Source organism: Poecilia formosa, unplaced genomic scaffold (assembly GCF_000485575.1).
Source record: "Poecilia formosa unplaced genomic scaffold, Poecilia_formosa-5.1.2 Scaffold67, whole genome shotgun sequence".
Classification (NCBI taxonomy): domain Eukaryota; kingdom Metazoa; phylum Chordata; class Actinopteri; order Cyprinodontiformes; family Poeciliidae; genus Poecilia; species Poecilia formosa.
In genome coordinates, this window is record NW_006800006.1 from 478,415 (window position 1) to 502,770 (window position 24,356).

Sequence of the window (24,356 nt, forward strand, 5' to 3'; positions counted from 1 at the left end):
TGGCCCGCCGGTACCTGTATCCTCCTAACAAGCCTGTATTTTTTTTTCTGTATCTGAAAGTCAAATGTCCTTCCTGCGCCCTAAAAGATCATCTCATGTCTTCCAGCAGGCAGCGAGGCGGGATTAATGCACCGGGTTCCAGTTTATTCACCAGGGAACTTCCTGTTGTTTACCAAAGCTCAAAGGTGAGTGCAAAATCTTCCACCCTCATATGTGTTTCTATAGAAACTGGTGCAGGTAAGGCAGGTAGGATGTTAATAGGCTCTCACTTGGCCTGTGTCACTCAGCTGGAGCTGTTTGTCATGAAAAGGCTGAGCTTGCTTTTTGCTTTATAGACAAATTCAAAGCTTTCAAACAGGATAAAAAGTAGAAAAAAAACAAACTCACCTGAGCACGTGAGTCCTCATCTTAATCCCTCTGATCTGCTGAGGCGTCTCAGATTATCTGGCTCCAGTGCAAGAAGCCGAGCATGATTATATGTGTTATTCAAACAATCAGACTCCCTTATATTATTTATGAATTGCTGGAAAGCAGATCGAGGCATTAACCTGTTGACAGTTGAGTTTAATAAAAGCCGCCCAAGGCTACGAGCGGCCCGGAAACACAGCAGCCATGTCTCACCCGCTTCACTCACTATTGAATTCAGTTAAGCTTTTTCCTTTATAAACTGTATTATGTAGATAGCCGGAGGCGCGCCTCATTACTTTGTGTTTTGTTTCCTATAAATTTTAAAGTAGATTTGATCAATAGTCCGCCAGGCTTTCTGAAGGTCACCGAAACTATTTTTTTTTTGCAAGTTTTCCAACAGTTTCTGGTTATATCTACCTGAGCTAAATAAAAAACATGTTTCTTAATGTGAAAGCAAATAATAATAATAATAATAATAATGATAATAATAATAATGATACCCCCCCCGCCCCCCGGCCTGACATGGATTCTTAAAAGATCAGTGGCGGCCCCAGAAAATGTTCATACAGGGACCCCAGGTAGGCCAGCAAAGCTGTTAGGGGGGGCACAGCTTATTTTTTTTAAAAAATATCTAAGTTTGTATTAACTTTTTAATCTTATTTGTAATTTTATACATTTGTTTATTTATTGGGTGTTACATTTATGTGGATTACATTTTTCAAGATCATCTCTTTAACTTACATTTTGTAACTTTCCAGCCACATGTTTCTGAGTACTTTATGAGATACACATACTGTAATGACATAGAAAGACAATAATCTATTATTACTATTATTATTATTATTATTATTATTATTATTAAGTAGACACTTTGACTAATGGCAGCCAGGGCTGTAGCTCCGCCCACATTCATCACACACTGCGCGTGGGGCACCAAGTGGCCCCTGAGGGAACCAAAAGAATGGGGCTCAGTCACTGTAATTAATCATATTGATAACATATTCAACTAAAAATGTGCGAAGAATGTTAACAGAAATAAGAAATACATAACAAATCTTCACCGTGATCTTTATTTGTAAAGAATTTTGAAAACATGTATTATTTTCCTTTCTCTGCTGGTCGATCTCATAAAATCTCACTAAACACACGTCAACGTTTGTAGCTGTGCTGTGACAAAAGTTGGAAAAGTTCCAGGCGTACGACTAGCTGTGGAAGATACTGCAGGTGTTTCCTTCACCTTAATAATTAATAGTTGGACGTCTCAGAAATCTTAAAACACACGTCCTTCTGCAATGAGCGGTTCTGAACGCAGCCGATGTTCAAAGACAGACTCTCAGAACGCCTGAAGAACCGCTGCTAACAGAAAGTCTGGCCGCTTTGAAGCAAAATACAAAAACTGCCGATAAAGGTAAGAAACAGGAAGATCAACCACAAACTAAAAGCTCCAGAGGGTTTAAAAACAGGCCAACTAGTTTTGAAGATTCTAGTATTTATGACCAACCTGGTGTTGGATACCAAAGTAGAAGAGTTCTGGTCATAGAAGGAGCAATAATAAGAATCCTTTTCTACTTTTTTAGAAGTCTGAACTTGAAGTACTTGGGAAAATTGCCTGTAAAACTTTCAGACTTGCTGCAGACATTTTGGGTTTCCTTCCACAATCGTACAAGTTTGCTAGAATTTTGGTCTTTTCCTCTTGGTGGAACTGAGTCAGATTTGATATCCGACTCGCTCACACACACTGTTCAGCTCTGCACAGAGATCAGAAATTCATGATGGCCGCTCCAGAACATTGACTGTGCTGTTCTTAACACACTGTGCAGCTGATGTGGTGCTATTCTCAGAGTCATTCTCCTTTTGAAAAACCCCTTTAGGCCATTTAATTGCAAACTGGTTGTTATGGCCAAACAATAATGACCAATAATACAAACAATATTATGGCCAAACAATAATGTGGTCTGATTGTGGTTTAATCAGATCACAAAGTGTAATTAACCCCCTTGTGAAACCATAACCCCACACCCAGACAAATTTTGAAAAATTGCACCAGAGTGGGCGGAGCCAGGATACTTTGGGGGTGTGGCCAAGTCAAGCAGAGGGGGCTGAGTGTGAGTGTCATCAGGATGAGGGAAAGCATTATTGCCAGCTTAATGATTTTGTTGCTATTGTTAGCGATCTTCCAGATCCCTCTAGTGACTTTATTTTTAAAGAAGTGGCTAGCAACAAATCTAGCACCATTTTTGTATGTTTTAGGGAGAGTTATGGTGATGTGTGAAAGAGGGTTTTAGGCCAGAATGAAAATACCAAAATGTGAACCCAGAAACAAAAAGATAGCACCCTTAAGAACTAAATTTAGGCAGCTTAATGGGGAAAAAAGTTTGGATTTAGTTTACTGTCCAAGCTTTTTTCTCCTAGGGTGCATTTGCAAACTGTAAACTGGCTTTTTGTTTCTTTTTGAAGTGATGGACAGCTCTGTGTTGATCCTATTGGATCTTAAGTCATTTTACATTAATGAGATTCTCCTTGACTCCTTGACTTGTTGGGTGCCACAAGGATCAGTTCTGCATCTTCACAAGATCGTTAGCATTTGTTCTGGCCTGAATGTGAACATTAATGTGGCATTTTTAGGCATCGGGAAATTGTACCCGAGGCTGAACCAGACTTTTGGAGTTATCTTTCAAATGTTTTTGTCACAAATGTCATGATGTCACACATGATCTGATGTGTTTTAGGTGTTGTCATGTTGTAAGAACACTTTGGATTTTGCAGAAAGTGACTGACTTGAGAGAGGAAACATTTGTCTGATTTATGTAAAAAAAAAAAAATAAAGTTTTTGTGACCTTTTCTATGTAAACACCTTGTTTCAACCGTATATGTTTATTTGGACTTTTTTGTTGAATTAAGTTGGCACTAAACTCCTTTTTTTGTAATAAAAAAAAGCTTTGCACATACAGTATGCTGCGCCCACTTCCTTACAGGACGGCAGTAGAATCTGATGCTTTTGATGTAACTGAAGAAAACAAGATTAAAAATGTATTAAGCGCCGGGTTCTCTGCCTCACCTGGCAACCTGAGACCTTGCCTTGACCGTGAGGCTCACAGCTTTTGGTTCTGCACTTGTAATGGGATTCGAGCAGAATTTCATCTTTAGTGTAAATGCCTAATGGAGTTGTACTGCTGTAATTATTTCAAGTCGGGGCGAAACTGTTTCTGTGCTGATGTGATATCTTCACACGGCTAAGTCCTCGCTTCAGTTGTCTGTCTTTAGGAAGCCGTGCTCTGATCTTGTACAATGGTGTGACTTATTCCTCCAATTATCCGGGCCAGTGGCTGTAAGTGGACGCACGGTGTGTCTTGTTATCTTGTGGCGCCACTGAACGACATTTCATGACAACATGTACTCGGTTCAGGGTGGCAAGTAAGTCAGCACAATGGAGAATCACCGGAAGAGGACTGTAACCTTCCTTACCATTGGATTGATATTCATGCTGAGCGGGATAGAGTACGGTAAGTTTTTCAAATAATCCTGTTGAAACATTCTCCTGGTAGAGCACATCACAGATAACATGGCTTCTGTTTGAATGTCGATGTGCAGTGCTGTGTTAACAATCCTCCACCAACCTTCACACTGCAACCACAAACTGAAGGGTTTCATTAGCATTCTATGTGACGGACCAACACAACGCAGTGCATCACTAGCTGCGCTTCCATTACAAATGGAAAAAAAAAGTGTTGAAAAACACAATTTCACAATTGCAGTGAGAAACGCGATTATAATCACATGTGAATAAGCTTGTTCGCACGATAAGTCAGTTGCTAACACACCGCATCATCCTCCTACCACTTCCTGTCTTCTTATTTGTCTTTTCCGTCAGTAGTAACGGAATTGTTGATCACGACTTAAGTGATGTGAAAAAAGCGTTTCCATTGAAGCAATGCGAAATCGATACGGCTGAAAAATCACCTAATCCTCGGGCCAAAACATCTTATTGAAAAATATGTCTGTTTTGAGACCAAATTTATTTTCGTAATAGCATTTTGCGGAGCAGAGATCGTTCCAAAAGCAGGAAGCAGATTGCAGCACAGGGCATTCTGGGTAAATACGACCAAAACAAACGCCAGAGTCTAGCGCTAGCGGGAGAAATGGCTCGTGCTGTGTTTATTTATTTATTTATTTTATTTTATTTTTACCAAAGACAAAGAAGAACTGTCCCAACCACTGAAATCTGATGCGATTCCATTTTTGTTTAAATTTCGTGAAAAATGAAGTTGTGCTCAGTGTGTGCTTCAGAGGGTTTGCATATTGGTGCAGCGCCTCGCTAGCTGAAAATGTAATAAAAGTTGCAATTTTGATCCTCAATGGAACCGATTCTAAAGGACTATTAGGTCTACAGAGTCTAACCCAAGGTTGTTCAGGGGGATAAATACATAAGAACATGCTTTTCAAAGCTTATTTAGGTTTTTTTTTTTTGGGGGGGGGGGGGTTTGTTTTGTTTTTTTAGAAACCATGTGCTCTTTTTTTCCATTTTACCTTCCCTGGACCACTTTGTGTTGATTTGTCACAAAAAAATCCCAACAAAGAATGTAAAACAGGTCAAGCAGTATCAGTATTTTTGCACCAATTTCATCTGTAAGAACTCCTCTCCTGTTCCTCTGCTGCGGTCCCAGCCGTCATTCTGCCCACAATATGGAGGTATCTGCAGATTCTGGAGGCTCCACCTTACTTCCTGGGTTTGGGCCTGTCTGCCTTCAGCCTGAGTGCGCTGCTCACGGGTCCTCTTTTTGGAGTCTGGTCGGATCGAAGTAAAGCTACCAAATCCATCATCCTGTTCTCCAACCTCTTTGAAATCGCTGGTGAGAGTTTTACTTTTCACTGAATGCTGCGTTATGAGATCTTGACATGTCATCTCCCTTCAAAAGGAGGTTACGTGATACTTAAAATAAAAAAAAAATCTGGTTCTATAATATCAGCAAAGACTCAAGCTAAACATACATCCAGAGTTACACTTTCTAAATGAAGCCTTTGCTGTCATTGCAGAGCCTGAATACTAGCGTTGTTCTTTTTCATTTGTCCCCAGGTAACTTCATGTATTTTATTGGCTATTCAAAGTGGCTGTTATTATGCAGTCGGCTTGTAGCAGGTAACATACTCACTAATACACACAAACACTCACATTGGCATGTGTGTGAGTCATGGATTACTCACCATCAAGGACGTAGTTGAACTGTGCCAGGTCTTTTGGTTGGAGTTGTTGGCAGTTTGAGTCTTCAGAGGCAGTTTGGTGTGAAGTTTGCAGGTTGTTAAAACATTTTTTCCGTTACATCTGGTTTCCTCCAAGAGTCCAACTACATCTGCCTCAGGAGGAGAAGAGTTGGAGACCTTAGCTGCCTCTTACCTTTTTGGGTGCTGGAATTAGATCCAGTACTTCTGAAAACCTGAACAAATCAATGCCCTCACAATAAACACATTATTCACTCTCTATTTTTGTACAAATCAAGTTTGAGTTTGTTAAACTTTTCTATCGGTAGCATTTGATAAAAAAAAAAGTACATTCTCTTTATTATGTCATAATGTTATTTCTTCATCAAAAGTGTTGCCTTGATTCTTTAATGTATGTTTGGGAAATCCTCGAATCTCCCATGGCAACCATCCAGCTGTCCAAAAACACCTGGGTGGAACCTAGCCTTCAAGGGCGAAGCTCCAGAACAGAAATGCACTGTTTTTCTTTCAGGTGTGGGTGCAGGAGCAGGCTCCTCCATCTTTGGCTTCCTAACCCGGAGCACTCTGCCAGAGGAGCGCGCCGGTATCTTCGCCGCCATCATGGCCTGTCGTCAGGCCGGCCTTCTCGTCGGTCAGTTCCGTTCCTCCCTCTCCCACCTCTCCGCACTCTGCTCTGTATTCCGGTGAAACATCAGACACCAGGAAGGATCTTTTGGCTTTGATGTGCGGTGTGATCTGCGAGGAGAAGAGGCCATTCAATAAAATCACCTGGGTGTACGGCTAGTGTCTTGTGCACGTCCTCCGTTTGTCTCATCTTTAAAGCTCTTCCTCCCGTCTCTCCAGGGCCGGCGTTCAACTTGTTCCTGCGGCTGTGTGATTTCAAACTGGGGCCCTTTGTTGTGAACAAGTACACGTCTCCTGGGGTAACCGCATCCACACAATCAGTAATCTGAGGTTCTCTGAAAGGCTCATGAATACAGAAACGAGCCGTAGAAATAGTTGCTCTGCATTCTGAACTCTTATGGATCCCACCGCCCCCTCCCCCCCCCTGCTTTATTTTCTCAACAATAGAAATAAAACAATATGCGGCAAAGCTCAGGCTTGTAACAACCCGTGTCTGTCTGTTTCCATCCCACCGTGCCTTAATGAAACACCTGTTGCACCGATTCAGCCAAGATGAAATGTAGAGGCCCCTCCCTCAACACTTGTTTCAATTTTCCACATAATTTGAAGCTGATTTCGCGTCGTGATGTTTCAGACATCTAGGATTCAGATGTTTGTCTTTTTCAGATCTTCATGTGTCTGCTGTGGACGCTGCTTCAGTTCGTCGTCCTGGCTGGGTACTGGGACGTACCGCCCATAAGCTCGCAGGGGGGAGTCGTCGTGTTGGAGATGAAACAAGAGGAGGAAGAGGAGGCGCCCCTGATGGGTTCAGACGAGGAGGAGGCGCGTACCTACAGAGCCGTCGACTCCAACCAATCGGAGACTTCGTCCGCGTCGCAGAGAGCCCACCAAACCTCAAACCCCTTTAAAAACTTCAGCGTCAGCAACGGTGAGCGAATGGCTCGGCTCAGACTGACTGTCAACTTTCCTCCAGGCTATTGGAGGCTTCGTGTAGGAAGAGGTGTCACAGCTGATGCACAAGTTCTGAATCTGCTTTATTGACTTTCTTGCAGTCACACAAAGATGCACACAGAGTTACATTGACTTTCTCTGCTCAGATGGATTTTGTGCAGCGTATCAAATCAGATTCTCTTGTATTGACAGGACTTTTGTGTATATGTGTTTGTATAAGCAGAAAATACATATAAATGATGTTAGGCGTCCTACTGCATTAGCCTCATAGTAATGATACATACAAGACGAGGGGTGATTGGCTGTCATCATTGATTATCTTTTGCTGCACTCTGAACTGTTGTGTGTGTGTGTGTGTGTGTGTGTGCGCGTGTGCGCGTGTGCGTGTGTGTGTGTGTGTGTATTGGTATATACCACATACAGAGGACCAGTTTCACAATATTTACCAACAAAAGCAGGTCATTTGTGGAAAGTGAGGACCTGTTTTCTCTGTCTTCACTTTTTTTCGTTTACGTTTCACTTTGTGACTCCACCGCTTCCAAGGACCTGAATGCATCTTCCATTACTGGCTGTTACACGTGTGCTTAAAGAATTGAGGAGGGATATTTTTACCCGCCACATGATTCATTCCTTGTTTTCTGCTTGCCTTTCACTAAACCTGGCAACGCTGATCAGTGGGCGCTGACTGGACACATTTGGGAACAGCATACTTGCATACTGCAAGAACAGGAAGCAATGGTAGAACTAGCTAACTAAGTAGGATGTGTTGACTTTTACTAGTTGGAAACGATTGCCCCAATATTCAGGTTTTCTCTAGACCTGATCTGTAATCCAAGGAGCCATTTTTACTCTCCTCATATTGGTGTAATCTCCCTTAAGGACTGAATGGGTGACTACTCTAGAAAACATCTCATCGTCAGTCTGAGTGTTTGGAGAGAGGTTTAGGGTCAGGCCCTCTACTGCTGATGAAAGTCAGTACGGTGTCCCAGTAAGGATAGTTGTAAATGACTGCGTGTGTGTGTGTGTGTGTGTGTGTGGGGGTGTGTGTGTGTGTGTGTGTCTCAAACCCTCTTATCGATCTTCTCACTCTTTGAAGTTGAGGCAAAGAGAAGGCTTGCAGACCTCCTTGTTTATTGACTGGCCTGCTGTGGTTGACTCGTGGCTGAAATGGAGACAGAATTGGTAAAGTGGCCAGAGTTCCCATCGATTCCTGTTTGTTCTGAAGAGAATCTGCCATACTAGAAACCCCGCTCTGTTTAGCTGTTACAGTGTGTCTGGTATTCGCTCCCTTGAATTATTGATTCTCCTGGACTTTTTTTTTTTGTTTTCATCTATAGCTGTGGAGAACCTTTGAAAATGTGGCAGAGCATATGTTTTCTTTCATTAAGTCCCATCTCTGTCAGGGGCCAAGGAGAAGAAAAATAGTTAAAAATAAAATCACTGTGATTTTTTTCTCTTTTTTTTTTCTTTTTTACTTTTTGGCTTTTGAACTGCTCTGGTGTTTTTTAATAGTTTGCTTGTAGTCTTTACAGTTTCATTTGCTTAGAACTGGATCAACCTCCCTGTGCATTTACAGAAAACTGCAGCATTTTGGTTATTTTCTGAGAACATCCTCAACACTTATTGATCCAGTGAGAAACGTTACAACGATTATTAAAGGAAGAACAAAGTGAAAAAGTTTGAATTTATTGTAGATGTTCTCTAATACACATTGGGATCATTATAACATATAAATACTCACATAAACACACATCAGGCTAATGAAGATCCATTCATCCAGTTTTATTTGTTGTTCATCTTATCTTATCTTATCTTATCTTATCTTATCTTATCTTATCTTATCTTATCTTATCTGTGAATGGAAGGAACAAATCAGGATCGCCACTCTGGATGTCTGACAGTGGAAGCTTCTGACCTTTCGACATGTGAAATGTGTAGGAACCATTCAATCCTCTGAGTAACTTATCGAGAAAATCTGTAGTCAACATTTGAACCTATTCTGGCTCGTATTTACGTATCACCAGCTGCTTTAAGACAGTATACATACACACACACTGTAAAAGAGCGAATTACAAAAGCCGAACTCCAGTAAACAACAGAGGAGAGAACAAAGACATCTGAACCAGAGCAGACCACTCGCTGTAACGTGGAGGCTTTTCTCCAGCCATCTGCTGAGAACATCCAAATTTAGCTGCGAGCCCAGCTCGTTTTCCAACCCCGCTCCGTCCATACGGGAGCTTCTGTTCCAGGAAAAGATGGAACCAAGACATGGAATTGACTAAGATCTATTTATCGCTCGTTCTCACAAGAGGAAAAACTCCAATTCACACTTGTCTTCACGCAGAAGAAGCTTGGGCGAGGCTCTCCAGTTTTCTCTCCGCACCGAACTTTATCTCCGCATCGCGTGCCAGTCGAGAGCTTTTTCAGTCGAACTTGTTTGCTGATTTTCTCGTTGATTTTTCTGTCTCCCACATTACAGAGTTCCTGAGAGAAGAAGTGGTTGTTCTCCTTACGGCTCAGTTCATCACTCTATTCAACCAGACAGCGCTGGAGGTGAGGAGCAACCATTTCGATCTATCAGCCAAAGCTTGCAAACATTCTGCTCATTTTTTTACTCGGGGCTAGAGCAGCAGCGAATCCCTCCATGGAAAAACTCAAGACACCTAAACAATTTTGTTTTTATAGATTCTTGATGAAATAAACACAAAGTAAAAATCAAGTAACCTTTTCTCAATGTTAGGGTGAACTGGGGTGAACGGTGCTAAAAAGTGTTTTTGCTCCTTTACAGATATATTCTGTTGTGGATTTTTGTTCATCTTGCACCTAAATGTTTCAGATCATAAAAAGCATTTTTACAGTTTTTCTTTTTGGTGCATTTCTCAGAACAGAAAAGAAATCCTCAAAACTACTTGTTCAATACTTAAAACAAAAAGCAGTTTCTCATTTCTGTGAGCAAAAGGCAAATGTACGGTCATGAACGCGATTATGTACAATCCTCTGCCTTTTCAATTTCTTATGTCACATTGATCAAAATGTACTATAGGGGTCTCTGTTGAATAGACTCGATGTCCAAAGTAAATTCATCGTATAAGTCTGAACATGCAAAATGCTTCAACAGGTTGTCATAATATGTCAATCACATTTTAATTTATTTTCATTCAACTTTTTATTTTTCTCAATCTGTCCTGAATTGGTAAATTACTGCTTGGTGAATTTAGGTTTTCGTCAACATGGGTAAACGTGTTAGATTAAATCAACAAATGATCAACCGGTTTTCTGAAAAATCTCAAAGGTACATCTCTTGAACCATCAGTTGGCAAGTATGTAGTGTATACAGCCAGAGAAAAACACAGTGTTACACTTTTGACAATGGAAGGACGAGGACTTGGATGGGGTCAGCACCCAGAGAGAAGAGGAAGAGGAGTTAGAAGGTAGAAGAGAAGAGGCTGAGCACATCTGCCAGTTTCCATCAATCCAACATCATCACATTATGGTTTTGTGATCCACAACGAGACACTAATGGAGTTCCTCTCACCCTACTCCTCCTCATTCCTTAACTCCAGACGGGAGTTTTTCTCATCATGGAGATGGAAAAGTATAAGAAACTCATCAACAAATTACAGTCTCTTGCCATTGATCTCTCATAATTACAACAGTTCTTGTCATCAAAACTTTAGTCATAGTTTACAACAGATCATCCCTCCAGAGTACACTGTTATATTGACAACAGGACTAATCAGTTTGACTGTAAGTAAATATGCGTTCATTGACACAGATATTTACTTTTGAGAGATGAACTGTGACTTTTGCAGGCAATCCGTGGTGTTTTGCTGTTTATATGAATAGTTTTGAGAAACGCACTTACTCTGTTTTGCAAATGTCTAAAACGATTCGAGAAATTCACCAAAGCGACTGAGAAAAACTGTAAAATTTGTTTGGTGACGTGAAACCCTTAAAATTGTTTGAGAAAAAGCAAATAGAAAAAAAAAACAAAAAAAACAATTCTGTGAGCGGGGAAGCAGTCAACAGCATGCACCACATGCTTCCTGTGTAATTGTCTTTAATTAGCTCAAGGTACCCAAAGTCATTTGTATCCTTTTGGACTTGCATCGATTTCTCACCGAGATTGTGGGCTGATGACGGGACGCTCAGACTGCTGGGTAAAGTCCTCCGGAGCACATCCTAAAGATTTTCAATAGCGTTCAGGTCGGGGCTCTGCGGAGACCAATCCATGTGTGAAAATGATACCTTCATGACGCCTGAACCAGTCTTTCCCAGTCTTTCCCAGTCTCAGCCCCAGTAGGCCCAGGACTCCCATTGTCAAACATCCTGCTTCCCTTTGGAAAAGTAGAAATCCGACTACATGAAACCTGAAAGTCAGCTGATGTTAATGTTGACACCAAACATTTGAGTCCAAAGCTGACCATTTACAGTAGCTCCAGATCATTATGTTGCCCACTCGCAAGGATAAGCCCATCATTTCTTCTCTTAATGTGCGCATCACTCTGAAACTCATTACACCACACGACCTTATTCCATTGAACAGGGTTCTGTCTTTACTGCCCACATAATGAAACCAATTTTTTATTTGTCTCTCAGATTAGTGGCTCTCAGGAGGCCAAACAGTTATTTAGTCACAGTACAGTGAGTTCTCTTCACACGACGCGTTGAACTCTACGCTGGACTTCTTTTGATTATATTTAACTAAACTTGAAAAGGTTTCCAAACACACGTACTCCACTCGAGTTTCCCGTCAGCCTGGTTTTTCCCTCAAAGTTTCTGGTTCTATATCTTAATTTTAGAATTTCATTTGAAACTGTACTTAATCCAATTTTATTTAGTTTTTTTTTTTGTTTGTTTTTTTTTCTTGTAGCACCTTATGAAACTGAGTGACATACATGGTTTATTTTAAAGATAGGAAAAGACTTGTGGCCACGACTTAATATTTCATGGCCACAACTTGTAATCATTAAGTCGTTCCCATGAAATAAATAAGTAGTCCCCATTAGATATTAAGCTGTGCCCACGAATTAAACAAGTCGTTATGAAGTCGTGGCCATGAGATATTAAGACGTGGGCATGAATTTATTTTTTTTCCTCCCATTTCACCAGACGGGCTCCGTAGGTGCGCTTTCTCTGTACAATGATGTTTTGCAATCCTGTTATAAGTAATTTTCCTTTTACCTCGAATTCTATCAAATCTAACCTGTCTGTCTGTCTTTACCTCCCCTCCCTCTCCAGACCATGGTGACCCCTCTGACGCAGCGCTACTTCAGCTTCGGCGAGCTGGGCAACAGCCTGATGTACAGCCTGTGTGGGGTGGAGGTCATCGTGGGCTTCTTCTTCGTGCGCTGGCTGAGCAGCAAGGTTGCGGACCGCGTGGTGCTGGCCGTGGGCCTGGTCATCTGCTGCACCGCCTGTATCTGGTGCCTCGTTTTCCTCTGCAAGCCCCGAGGTGCTGACCTGCCCGTGAAAACACGCAGACACACCCGACGAGCACGCACGGAGGCTCAAGGCTCAGAGCCAAGTCGTCTTTGTCTGACCGGTGTTGGTGTGCGGGAGCGTACAGCGGAGTGGAACTGGGTCACCTGGCAGATGAAATGAATGAGCTCTTTAAATGATATCATTCAGGCTCTGGTGGGCCAGCAGGAGCTCACGCAGGCAGGCCGGATCCTGTGTGCTCATGTTGGCCTGCGTCTGTTGCAGCTCGTCACGTTTATCGCTCTGATTAACAGTGACAGGTGCTGGAACCGGGTGCAGCCTGGGTACATTTAACAGGATTACAGTAATCTAATTAAATGGGGGGGAGGCTATTTGTTAGAGCGTAGCCTACATTTGTTCTGTATTTGTTTCAGTTCCACTTAAACAAACAATGGCATCAAACTTATGACAGATACCTGAGCAAAAAAAAAAAAGCATCTCCAGACTCGGTCCTCTGAGGGAGCGGCTTAATTTGCAAAACTGCCTTTTCATCGTAAGATTATAGACGTTCAAGTTGAACAGGAACATCCAACCGTTCGAGTGGGCACAGAATCCCACTAACATGTGCATGATGCAAGGCAGCACAGAGCAGAAACGGACTGGCTGCCAGCTTGGCAGAGGTTTTATTTTGCAGACAAGAGCTTTCTGTGGAGGAGCCAGGCCGTTTATGGAGGAGAACCTAGAAACCAGTGGAGGGAGAGGGGGAAACCGAGATCCACCAGCTGCGTTTCCACCACAAATGTGCCCAGATTTTTGTCTGTATTCCACCAACGTCCACAAAACACAGCTTTGCAATTGCAGTGTTAACATTAAATAAGAAGTCAAGATGAAATCACATGTGAACAAACTTGTTCACGCGTTACGTCATGAAAAAACATTTCAGTGACAGGTGTAAACAGTTACTTGAGATATATCCATAATTTAGCCGCGGGCCTCATCATCCATCAGCCATCAGAGGAGACGTCAGCGTTTTATTCAGGCATTGGCGCGACAAGCCCCGCCTATTTGGACTTATGCAAGCCGATTTTACAGAAGAGCTATGGATTCAAAACGTTTCAATGAGAAACGAAACTCGTGACACGGTGTGATTTGTGTGATCCAAGAAAATGTGTTGTAGTTTCCATTGTAGTTTCGCAAAATGCAATATAGCTGGAAACGCTCATTAGCCATAAAATTACGCAAATTGAAATAATGAAAATAAATTTGCTTCATGGAAACACGACAATTTAAAAAAAACAAACACATTTTTCAATAAAAATATCTTGTATTTGTGCATTTCGCAAAACTCAACTGGAAACATTGACGCAAGTGTGACACGAGTCACATGATCAACAGCCGGATGTTACTACTGCCAAAAATGACAAAGGAAGTGGTAGGAGGAGGATGGCGCAGCAAGTTTTGAATGACTTATCTGTGTGATTTTAAATGTGTTTCTTATTCAATGAAACACCACAATTGCGATTGTGTTTTTTCAACATTTGCGGAATATAGACAGCACTTTGCTTTGTGCACATTTGTAATGGAAACGCAACCAGTCGCTCTGCTCAGTCTGTTGACACTGAGCTGAAAAGCCAAAACAAGCAAATCTGTTCTATAAAAACCTGAAAAAAATTTGTACAGAACTTATATCTATCGATTTTATTTCTCCATATCTCCCGTGCCTTCCAGGTGGATTTGAGTGGCAGCTTTCAGCCTTCATAGTGGGAGTTTTCCTGCAGCTGCTGGGGCTTCCATTCGTGGCTGTGTCTCAGGTGTCGCTCTTCTCCAAAGTCACTGCTGAGAAAACTCAAGGTGTGCTCATGTTATGTTGTCAAGATGCGCAAACAACAGATCGTTGCTGTGCACATAGGATTGTAAAAATAAATAAAATAAAAATAAAAAAAAACTTGCAAATATGGTATGTCAAAGCCATATTTTAATATTGGCACAAGTGAAATAAAAATGAAATATTTTTGTTTTGCCTCTCTAAAAGGGTTCAGCCAAGGGGTCCGGCGCTCCGTCGGAGGCCTGGCTACCATCTTGGGTCCTTTGTGGGCCGGAGGATTGACCAATAACTTGTACATAATGCTGGGCATGATGCTGGCTCTGCTCGTCATGATCACAGTAAGTAGAGCCGGAGCTTTTCACTGACTGCTGAAATCGTCCTTAAACAGAGCGATGTTGTGATGACTTCCTGTAGGCGGAGTTTCAGAAAGAGCAGTTTTTAAAGAGCTAGAGTCCCAATTTTAAGGCGTTAACTTCCATCCATCCATCCATTTTCTGAACACCCTTGTCCCTCAGTGTCAAATTTCTTTTACAGCATTTTCATTACAAGTAAATGTAACAGTATCTTGATTGTGCTATAAAATGGCACTATGTGTCTGGAAAACACATAATTCTGCATCTTTCAGGTTTTGGTTGTTGTGTTTTGGCTTTGCATTTTGTTGACCTTTATGGGCCTCTGTATGTAAAGATACACCTGGTCATCAAGCCTGAAGCACACAACCACATTTTCGGGACTCAAAACAAAAGCTAACCTCATTTTAGCAGACAAAGTGAAATACTGACAAAAACTGGAGTGTTTTTCATTATACAGGCTTCATTTAACTAGAAATATCATAGAGGTTTAATGTTACGAGAGCTCGTAGCCCAAGATCTCATTACACCTTTAGTAAAACAAGCTACTTCTCAATGTTAGCTCCCCACTGTAGATGCACCCATTACAATGTCTCATTGACTGTGTCTTGTTTTGTGCACAGTGTAGATAAGGTGGAGTTCAACCTCTACATAAAACATTTGGTATTAAAATGTATTCAACATTATCACCTTCATTTCTACAGTTAAGACCAGATTTGTTCATTCCCCTTGTAGATTTAGCTTTAAACCAGTGTTGACCAACTTCAAACCTCAAGAGCTGCTGTCCTTCAACTTTTCATCTCTTTCACGACACATTTTAGTCAAATGATTGAGGTCCTTCATGAACAAGTCGTTCAGTTCTGTAGAGACCTGCCAACGACACATTCATTTGATTTCAGTGAAGTGGAGAAGAGATGCTTCTAAAAGTCTCAGGACATTAGGACTTCAGCTGCTGCAGGGTGACGCCAAGGAAAGAAATGAATGTTAAAATCTAATCCTGTGAGGGCGTGGGTGTGCATAATCTTAGTCTTAACTTCATATTACGGTTTCTAAACAGTGAATGATGACGTTTTCAACGAGCTGCAAGGTGTCAGGTGTTCTTAGATTATGTCTTAGATTATGGCCTGTAGACTAAACACGGTCTCTTGGGGAAACCTGGTTTTTGGGGTCACTGCATTGTCTGCTTCTCCTCCAAACCTTAAATCCTTCTGTTTTTTCAGTGTTTAAACTTAAACATCCCTTTCATTGGGCCTTTAACCGGCCTGCTGTGATTAATAGCTAATTGTCTTGATCAATAGCACTTTGTCTACGTGGGGATAATGGTGCGACCCAATGAGTTAAAAAGCAGTTACCGCTAGGTTTTTTTTTTTTTTTAAAGGAAAATCCTTTGCTCAGCATGTCATTAATAGCCCACACGTTTTTACTCAAAGACCTCCGTTCTCCGTAGCCACATGCCGCTGTATGTGTCTGCAGGTTATGACAGTCCTGTCCTACGAGCGGCTGGCCGAGCCGAGGGTGGTGCAGTGTGCCCAGAGCGCTGACAGCGGAGAGTAGAGGGGAGAGGAGCGGGCCGAGACGGACCGGGGGGAGGAGGGGGACGCCCTTCACTTCAGAGAGAATAAATCCAAGTTTCCTGAAGAGGAAAGCGTATGAGCGCGGAATAAAGATTATCAAAAAGCTTTGCACACCGTCTCCACCATCATCAGCCTGCATTAGGGATGAACCGCATTATTCATATTACTACCAGATAATTAATTACATTTTACACAAGGGGGCACCATTGCTCTCACGTTGAGTACTTACAGGCATAATTGTAGATGAAAGCTATTATTTTTAAGGAGAACTATTTATACTCCCATGTATAAGTAGGAAAAAAAAGCTGTTTTTTTTTTTGTCTTTTCCTTTCCTGTGCGACCCGTGTATCAGAAATGTGGTTTATTCTTCCCCCTGTGAAGAGGAAAGCTCTCTCTGAAAATGAAACGGCTGACACAATGAGTGCAGAAAGTGGAGTTGTCAACATCTTAGCAGCTTCGTGTCAAGAAACCTGACAGGAGAAGAGGGTCAAAGACAGTGATTCTTCACAGATTTATTGGTACCTTTCTTTTTTTTTTCTGAAAAGAGGAAAAAAGTGACACACATATACACACACACGCACACACACACAGACTTGGATGTAATTACACCATGTTGTTATCTGGATTCCTTCCTGTTCGGCTTGCACAAATGACACACTCATGGAGTTAAGAAAAAAACAATACAATAAAATATACTTGCTAAATTGCCAATTCTATCCTTTTAACTAAAAGGAACAAATTAAATTTTAATAACATACATTCATAATTTACAATTTGACAAGGTGTGAGTAGTGTACAGTCAGCTGTTCTTGCCTGTGTTCTCCTCTAGGATGTGCTGCGTGCTACACATCGGCAGACGAGGGAGGAATGCTGTAAGCAACATCAAGGCATTGTCGATTCTCTTTGTAGAAACGAGTGTTGGTTCGGCCAGCCTCTGTGTTTTTGCATAATTGCAGATAAGGCTCAGTAACCTTTCCAGTTTTCCTCGCTCAGCATGTGATATTTGCCTTCTTTTTTTTTTTCTTTTTGCCCGAAATGGAAATTCTAATCTCTGGGACTCAAGGACATAATATATATAAGTACTTTTATGCCCTGATCAGCGTATTGAGGTGCTTGACATTTTAAGGGAGATAACAGAGTGCACAGATTCGGGTCAGGCTAGAATTTGACTCACTTTGAACAGTAGCTCTGTCTTCCAGGACGCGTCTCTCCTTTCCACTAACGAAAACAGTTTACGGTGAACCTGCATTTTAATCTGCGAGGATTTATTTTTCATTTGGGTATTTATGGATATATAAAAAAAAAAGCACAGCTAGATAGCATTTAGAGAAAAATACACAAAACTGCTTTACTCACTGTGCTCTGACAGGAGCTTAAGGTGCTTAACAAACCTGCTGAGTAACTCCCATCACTGCTGTCTTTTTATTTGCTGTTTTACCATCGTTTTGTGAGAATTAAAAAGGCGGCGTGCGGTGTGTTCCATGTTAAACGAAGATAAACGAAGAAGTCAGAGGGCCTTCGTGGCTTCACGTGAACCGAACCAGCCAGCTCAGCAGCCGCGGCGGTGAAAATATTTTAAAGATACACAGAACAACCATTTGATGTAGGGGCAACCAATTATTTCTGTTAGCCAAGGACAGGCGTGCGTCGCTATGGAGATGGGACTTTGCAAAGGGTGGGGGTAGTGGGGAATCAGTCGGCGAAGCCAGGCAGAGTGGACGCAGTGGATGTTTTGGTGGAGCAGAGTGTGGAACCTGTTACTGCCACTGCGATGAAGCAGATACGGAGCAGTAATTACAGTTTCCTCCTCTGTTGGAAGGAACGTTTCTTCTTTCAGTTCAACATTCCATTAGCAAGACGATAAATAAAAGGCTCTGTACACTGTACCGGGTTTTCAACCTTTTTTTTTATAAATGATGACAATGTTCTGATGAATGAAGGTCTGCACGCTGGAAAGAATAGGTCAGATAATTACAAAAAGAGGAAGCTTGGATTGTCTCAAATAGTTTCTGTAAAGAAGTTATGAATCATTACTATCTTACCTTCAGTAGATAAGGGTTTTATATACAGTTTGGATTAAAGAAAAGAAAATGCGCAGCCTCGGAGAGCCGGTGATTTGTCAGAGCCACAAATTTCTTCCATCTGAAAAAAGTTGAAACAGATTTGCAAACACTATATTATTGTAGTCTACACAGGCCTGCAGCTCACCACACAGCACGTAACCTACTGCAAAATTGAACAGATTAAGTGTTTCTAGTGAGATAAAAAAAAAAGAAAATCAATAAAATAGCATCCAATGTGTAACATCTTTATTTTTTTTACCCTACATATCTGCTTTGCTGCTTTGCTGCACAATTTGTGCTTCACCTAAGTTTTCTGTACTGTGAAGTATCACTGTCTTTGTTGGACGGATGTTCCGGTCCAGTCCAAGGTATCATCTCAGGTTTCCAATCAAGGCCTTTTAAATTATTTTTTGTCTGAACATCTCATTAAACTTTTGATCCCTTTGTTTCTAATGTACTGTCAGTGATTTTGTCAGATTCAACCGCTGCAAGCTATACAATAATGTATTGTATATATAGATATATATATGTTATATTTTTTAGGTCAATTTTGAAAAATCTAAGTGTATTTTCAGGTTCGCAGCTTTTATTGACTGCGCACATCACTTTGTTAGTTCAATGAATCTATTTTTTTCTGAAGCAATTACATGTTTTCAGTTTTTACAGTGAAGGTTGAAGAAGCTCCTGGTCTATTTGTGTCTTGGTATTTTCTGACCAGAGAGCATCTGAAACGCTAAACGTTCAGTTTGATGAACAAAACAAGTTTATGAAGCTCATAGGAATATGAGCCTCTATATTAGAAGCTCAAAGTATGCAAAGTTGCTTTGCATACTTTATAAAGCAGAGTATAAACAAGTCAAAATGAAACATGGTGGAAGTCTCTAACATAGAAGCAAAACATAGGATTTTCACAGGACACATTTCACTGTGATGAGGAATATTGTCTGGTCAAAATGTTACAAAACACTGAGGCCTGACTGAGTTCAGTGGTTGCATCACCTCAGTAAATACTAATTTGTTCATATGTAACTGTACTGATGTAGATTTGAGAACAGAAAGGACTGGATTTTTTCAGCTTGCATTGTTTATATAAAAAACAAAAAAAAAAAAAAACAGGAAGAAAAATCCTCCTATCAGTCACCATTGTATGGTTGAGGAAACATGTTTTATAGTGCATTCAATTTTTACTCAAAAGCATAAAAAACAAGGAAAACGGTGACATAGCAAACAAACTTCATATTCTGAGTGGAGAACTTGAAGATTTCTCATCGATCTTCATCAGGCTTCTGCTAGTTCACACTGCAGTGATGGCGTTAGTTTGAAGCTAGTTTTCTACACTTTAGTCAGTTTGTATCACATTAAATCTGTCACATGTTATACCAAACAACCTCTCTTGGTTAAAAGATTTGTTTAAAAAGATTTACGAAACATACTAAAGAAATACCCTGCTGTTAGCATGTGTCGCTAACAGTAGTTAGCTTGTCACTGAGTCCAGCTGTTAGCATATCCACCTCTCAGTTAGAACATGCTTAAATCGGGCTTCAGAGCTAACCAAGTAGCCACTGGCACTTCCTGTTTGTTCACTGACGTCTGCTTCAGTTTCTAAGGGAGTTCTTGAAATACAAGCTCATCATTTTGAGTGTTTCTGCTGATTAGCGCTACTTACCAGAAAATTAGCTTTGTTTGATGTCAAGCTTTCCTCTGAGTATGATTAAAAGGAAACCCAAGAACAGCCGCGTGTATTTGTGAACCATTAGACAACATTATTAGCACTTGTTTGATTGAACAAGTGCTAATAATTTTGGGTTTCTGAGTTACCTGATGATGAAACCAAAGAGTAGTCATGTATTGTAAATGCAATTCTGTATATGACTGCACCTATATCATATTTTAGTAATATTCAGTGGAATTGAGTATTCTATCTGATAATTTCTTAATTTCTCAAGTAATCGATATACCTGCATCACACCTTGTGTTTTTTTTTTTTCCAATAAGAACGATGCATGCTCTAATACTAGTAGAACGGCTACTGACATTCTTTTTTCTCAGATTGTCCTTTCACTGAAAATTGAGAACAAGTGGGAAAAAAAAACACGACCACTCCACTTAATGTTCAGGTATATGTAATAGGTGACGTATCGACTCAGACGTATTTGCGTCAAGTATTCTTTTGAATCGATTCATTCAAGGATTCATTTCAGCACTCGTAAAGATTACATCCGCTGTTGTTGGACGTACCGATTCCTCATTAATCATTCATGTCTATTCATTCTGGGGTTTTTTTCAGAGACTTCCTGTCTTCATTTTAGAACCTACCTCATACTGGTCTCCACTTCTTGCCTGTGGGTCCTCAAGTCACCCACAGGCAAAGTTTCAAGGTTATGAGTCTAGCACCCTAGAAAAAAAAAAACAGAGTATGTTGGATATTCTAAAGAAAGTTCCTCAGAAGCAAAATTCTTTGAATGTCACGCAGAGTGACAAAAACACGAAAGGCACAATCGACGGCCGTCGGCTTTGAAAGCTGAAATTTAGATTTGGTGCATCTTTGACACATCGCTGCGAGACAGCATTGGGTAATTACATACCGCGCATTCGAAATGCATCTGGAATTTACAGGAAACTACTAAATGTTTCCTGGTGGCTAAAAGCATCTGCTTTTTATGGTAATGTGAAACCACGACAATGAGCACACCTAAATGTGTACGCCCGCCTGCAATTTCACAGCGTTTCTATACCTGAAAGAACCCGCGCCGGCTGACATGAAATGCGAGGTGGGGTCATGTTGGTATTCAGCGCTTGCATTTAAAAATTAGATCTCCTAATTTATGCAGCAGACCAAACCGCTTGTATCAAGGGATACATTTAGAGGCTGTTATTTTGGCATTGACGCGCTTTAAAGCTAAATTGGCGATGTCATCTGACAAAAGATAACAGGTCTGCGCTTCTGAAGGGAAAACCAGCGTCCGACTGGAGCCAATATGTAACAATTATGCTAGCAGCAGCCGAGTGGCTCTCCTCTTCCTGATGGGATTAGCCGGACTGAGGCTGCTTGTTAATAGGTTGAAGATGATAGATGAGTTATTAGTTGTGAAGGAGGGGGGATGAAATAGTGCAGCGCAGCTATATTCATTCCATGGTTCTCCTTTTTTTTTTTCCTTCCCCCTCTTTAACTGTCATCTATATTTTCTGTAGAGAGGTTTGTCCTTCTAAATAATTTATTAAGAGCTTTAATTCTCCAGGGAGATACATATATGTATATATATATATATATTTTTTTTCAGATATTCAGGGTGTGATTTTGTTTCTCCAGAGAAGACTGTTCATCAAAAGATTTTCCAAAAAGTCTCAGCCCTTGGTGTTGCACCAAATAGGTCAATGATTTACAGTTTTACCCACATTTGCTGACTTGGGAATGCGACCTGTGGATGATTTTGTCAGGGTGTGGCTCATGCCCAGTTCTGTCAGAGGTGGGTGGGGAGGTAGGGGGGCAGACAGAGAAATGGGTGTTTCTAAAAGAGCAAACACTGACTGAGTAGTTGCAGCAGCGGAAATCATTCAGGAACTTATAGAAATCATCAGATTTTACTTTTAATGTAATGGCAAGGTATCGATGTTTAACTCTCCCAACTTATAAACCGTGAAATATGAAAACAGTGTGATTTATATTGATGCTCTTATTTTGAAATGTAACCGGACGTTCTCTGTTCAGATAGGCAGAAGGAGAAGTTACGGAAACTGGCTGACACAATATGCCTGCCGTTATTATGTCAAAGTGCTGAAGGCGTAGCTAACCCTCCACGTCTTCTGATACTTTGGGTTAAATCAGCGAGATTGTGAAACTAAAAGCATAAATGAAAGTTTGATATGCCAGAGAAGTAGGCTAGCGATATTTAAAAAGAAAAAAATGGAGGCGTTGCGTTCCCGCACTCAGAGGAGACGACTCGACGTAGCAGGCCCGAGTTCGAGTCCCGTCCTTTGTTCTCTTGCTGAATGTCTTCCCCTTTTCTCTCTGCCCCATTAGTGTAACAAAAAAAAATAAAATAAAAAACTTAAGAAAGAAAAAGTAAAATGACAGACATTAATTTCGCCCAATCTGCTGTGTCTGTTGAGAAACACCTTCCTTTGGAAAGGCCTACTGTGACTGCAGACATTACCTACTTGAGTTCTCTGTCTCTAGGCGAGAGATTAACACTCAAGCAGGAATATATATTTTTTTTCTCTCCAACTAATTATGCAAAAGTTTTGCTTTATCTAATTCACAGCCTGTGTTCAGGCATAATTAGATGAGAGTTTGGATCCACACCTTGAAGCAATATCGAGATGGGCGACTAATGAGCTGACAGGGGAGCGGGAGCAGAGAGGGGACAGTATCGATGAGTGCAAATCACCATTTTTCGCACGTTCCCTTCCTCATAAGTGGCTCCGGAATCAGAAAAACCAGGACTAGCTGGCGGCGGGGAAATTATTTGATTTATTGCACGTGACAGTCACATTTGAGGGGAGCATCTGCAGGCCCCCCGATCGCCGTCCCTTCTGGATTCCGTGCGGCTTGGCGTCGCCTCAGATGCACTGAATCAATTGCGTCCACCCACACTAAGCTTCCACCCCCGAACTAATATGTAGGTGAAATTAATGCCTGTGGGACATGCGCATGTTCTGAGTTGAAGACAGCCGCTCTCGCTGATTGGAGCCGCTTGTAATAGCATTGGAAATGTATGCAGATAATCATCGGGCTCATTTGGGTGTGTGGCTTGCTTATGAACCTGCTGTTGCTTTGTGAAGACGGGCCTGATTCTCGTGAAGCGGGAGGAGAACCATGAGAGCCCGAGCGCTGACGGTCAAATTTGCTCATCAACCCGTTTCGTTCCAGTGCGAGGTAAAAAATTAGCAGATATTTCACGGTCTGGCCCTTTGAAGGTGGCGTTGCTCGGCAGAGAACTGAGGAACGGCAGCAGAAAGATGATGGAGGAGAGGAGAGGGGTGGGAAGGACTGGATGAGACAGCTAAGCAGTCTGGAAATGGATGGAAGTTGACGGGTTGAAGGGTTTTTCAGGCCTGGAGAAAAGTGGAAATTAAGATAGAGCACAAAAATATTTATTTTTCCATGTTTAAAGAGGCAGTATTATATAAAAGCAACATTTTTTAGCTTTACATCACGTTATAATATTAGTGCCACATCGAAAACATACCTGGAGTGTTGCCTTTATTCTTTCATGCATGTTTGAGAAATCCTTGAATCTCCTTTGACAAACATTCAGCTGTACAAAACGTCTGGTTGGGCTTAGCTCCGCCTTCGAGGAGCAGCTACTCCTTGTCTGTCCATTCCTTCCTGTTTGTTTTGGGGGTTTTTTCTGTCCTGCTATAAAATCATGTTGAACTTTTGGAGTTTTGCTTTAAATCTTGGTAAAAAGACAAAAATAAAAAAAGTCCTGAGACCTCCAGACATTCGAGTCTGGCGCAGTACGGAATATTGCCTGGAAACACGCAAAGGAACCCTGACTGGAGAAAACCAGGCAAACGCCCAATTCTGCTGGCTGTTGTCGGACGGCGTTGAGGTCAAGGTTTATCTGTGCGCAGGGCTGCGGGAGCACACTGAGCTCATTAACGGCGTGTGTGGAGAATATTATCCAATGATGAGAACTTCATAGGAGGTCAGCCGAGGATCAATATTAAATCCTATCTCATTTATAATCCTGCTGGGCAGAGAGGCTCCGCGGGGCTTTGGCTGCTTGAAGGAAGACGCCGTCTGTCAATTTACCTTTAATACCAATATGAATAAAAGGAATGACACACAAATACTTTGAGATGAGATTTTTTTGTTGTTGTCTGTTTGCAATGCAGTTCAGAGCAATTTTTTTATTTTTTTTCCCCCCGGTGTCAGCAAATGCACTAAAAATACTCAGATGACGGCTGACGAGGCCTG

The 24,356-nt window shown here is 41.3% G+C and overlaps 1 protein-coding gene across 1 annotated transcript; it reads left to right on the forward strand.

The window, feature by feature from the left end:
* The first annotated feature begins 105 nt into the window (after positions 1–105).
* Positions 106–18,634, forward strand: mfsd8l2 (major facilitator superfamily domain containing 8-like 2). Its single transcript, XM_007554861.2, has 13 exons — positions 106–185; positions 3,673–3,736; positions 3,815–3,911; positions 5,073–5,258; positions 5,483–5,545; positions 6,137–6,256; positions 6,469–6,548; positions 6,916–7,177; positions 9,680–9,753; positions 12,442–12,655; positions 14,350–14,472; positions 14,654–14,784; positions 16,270–18,634. Exons 3-13 carry the CDS (start codon positions 3,836–3,838, stop codon positions 16,348–16,350), a joined length of 1,410 nt encoding a protein of 469 aa, XP_007554923.1. The 5' UTR covers positions 106–185; positions 3,673–3,736; positions 3,815–3,835; the 3' UTR covers positions 16,351–18,634.
* Positions 18,635–24,356: the final 5,722 nt, after the last annotated feature.

What these genes read in the sequence shown, in the direction of transcription:
- mfsd8l2 (XM_007554861.2), top strand. Translation starts at nt 3,836, where the DNA reads ATGGAGAATCACCGGAAGAGGACTGTAACCTTCCTTACCATTGGATTG. An exon ending in TCAGGCCGGCCTTCTCGTCG is followed by an intron (nt 6,257 to 6,468) that starts GTCAGTTCCGTT and finishes CCGTCTCTCCAG; the next exon opens with GGCCGGCGTTCAACTTGTTC. An exon ending in CACTGCTGAGAAAACTCAAG is followed by an intron (nt 14,473 to 14,653) that starts GTGTGCTCATGT and finishes CCTCTCTAAAAG; the next exon opens with GGTTCAGCCAAGGGGTCCGG.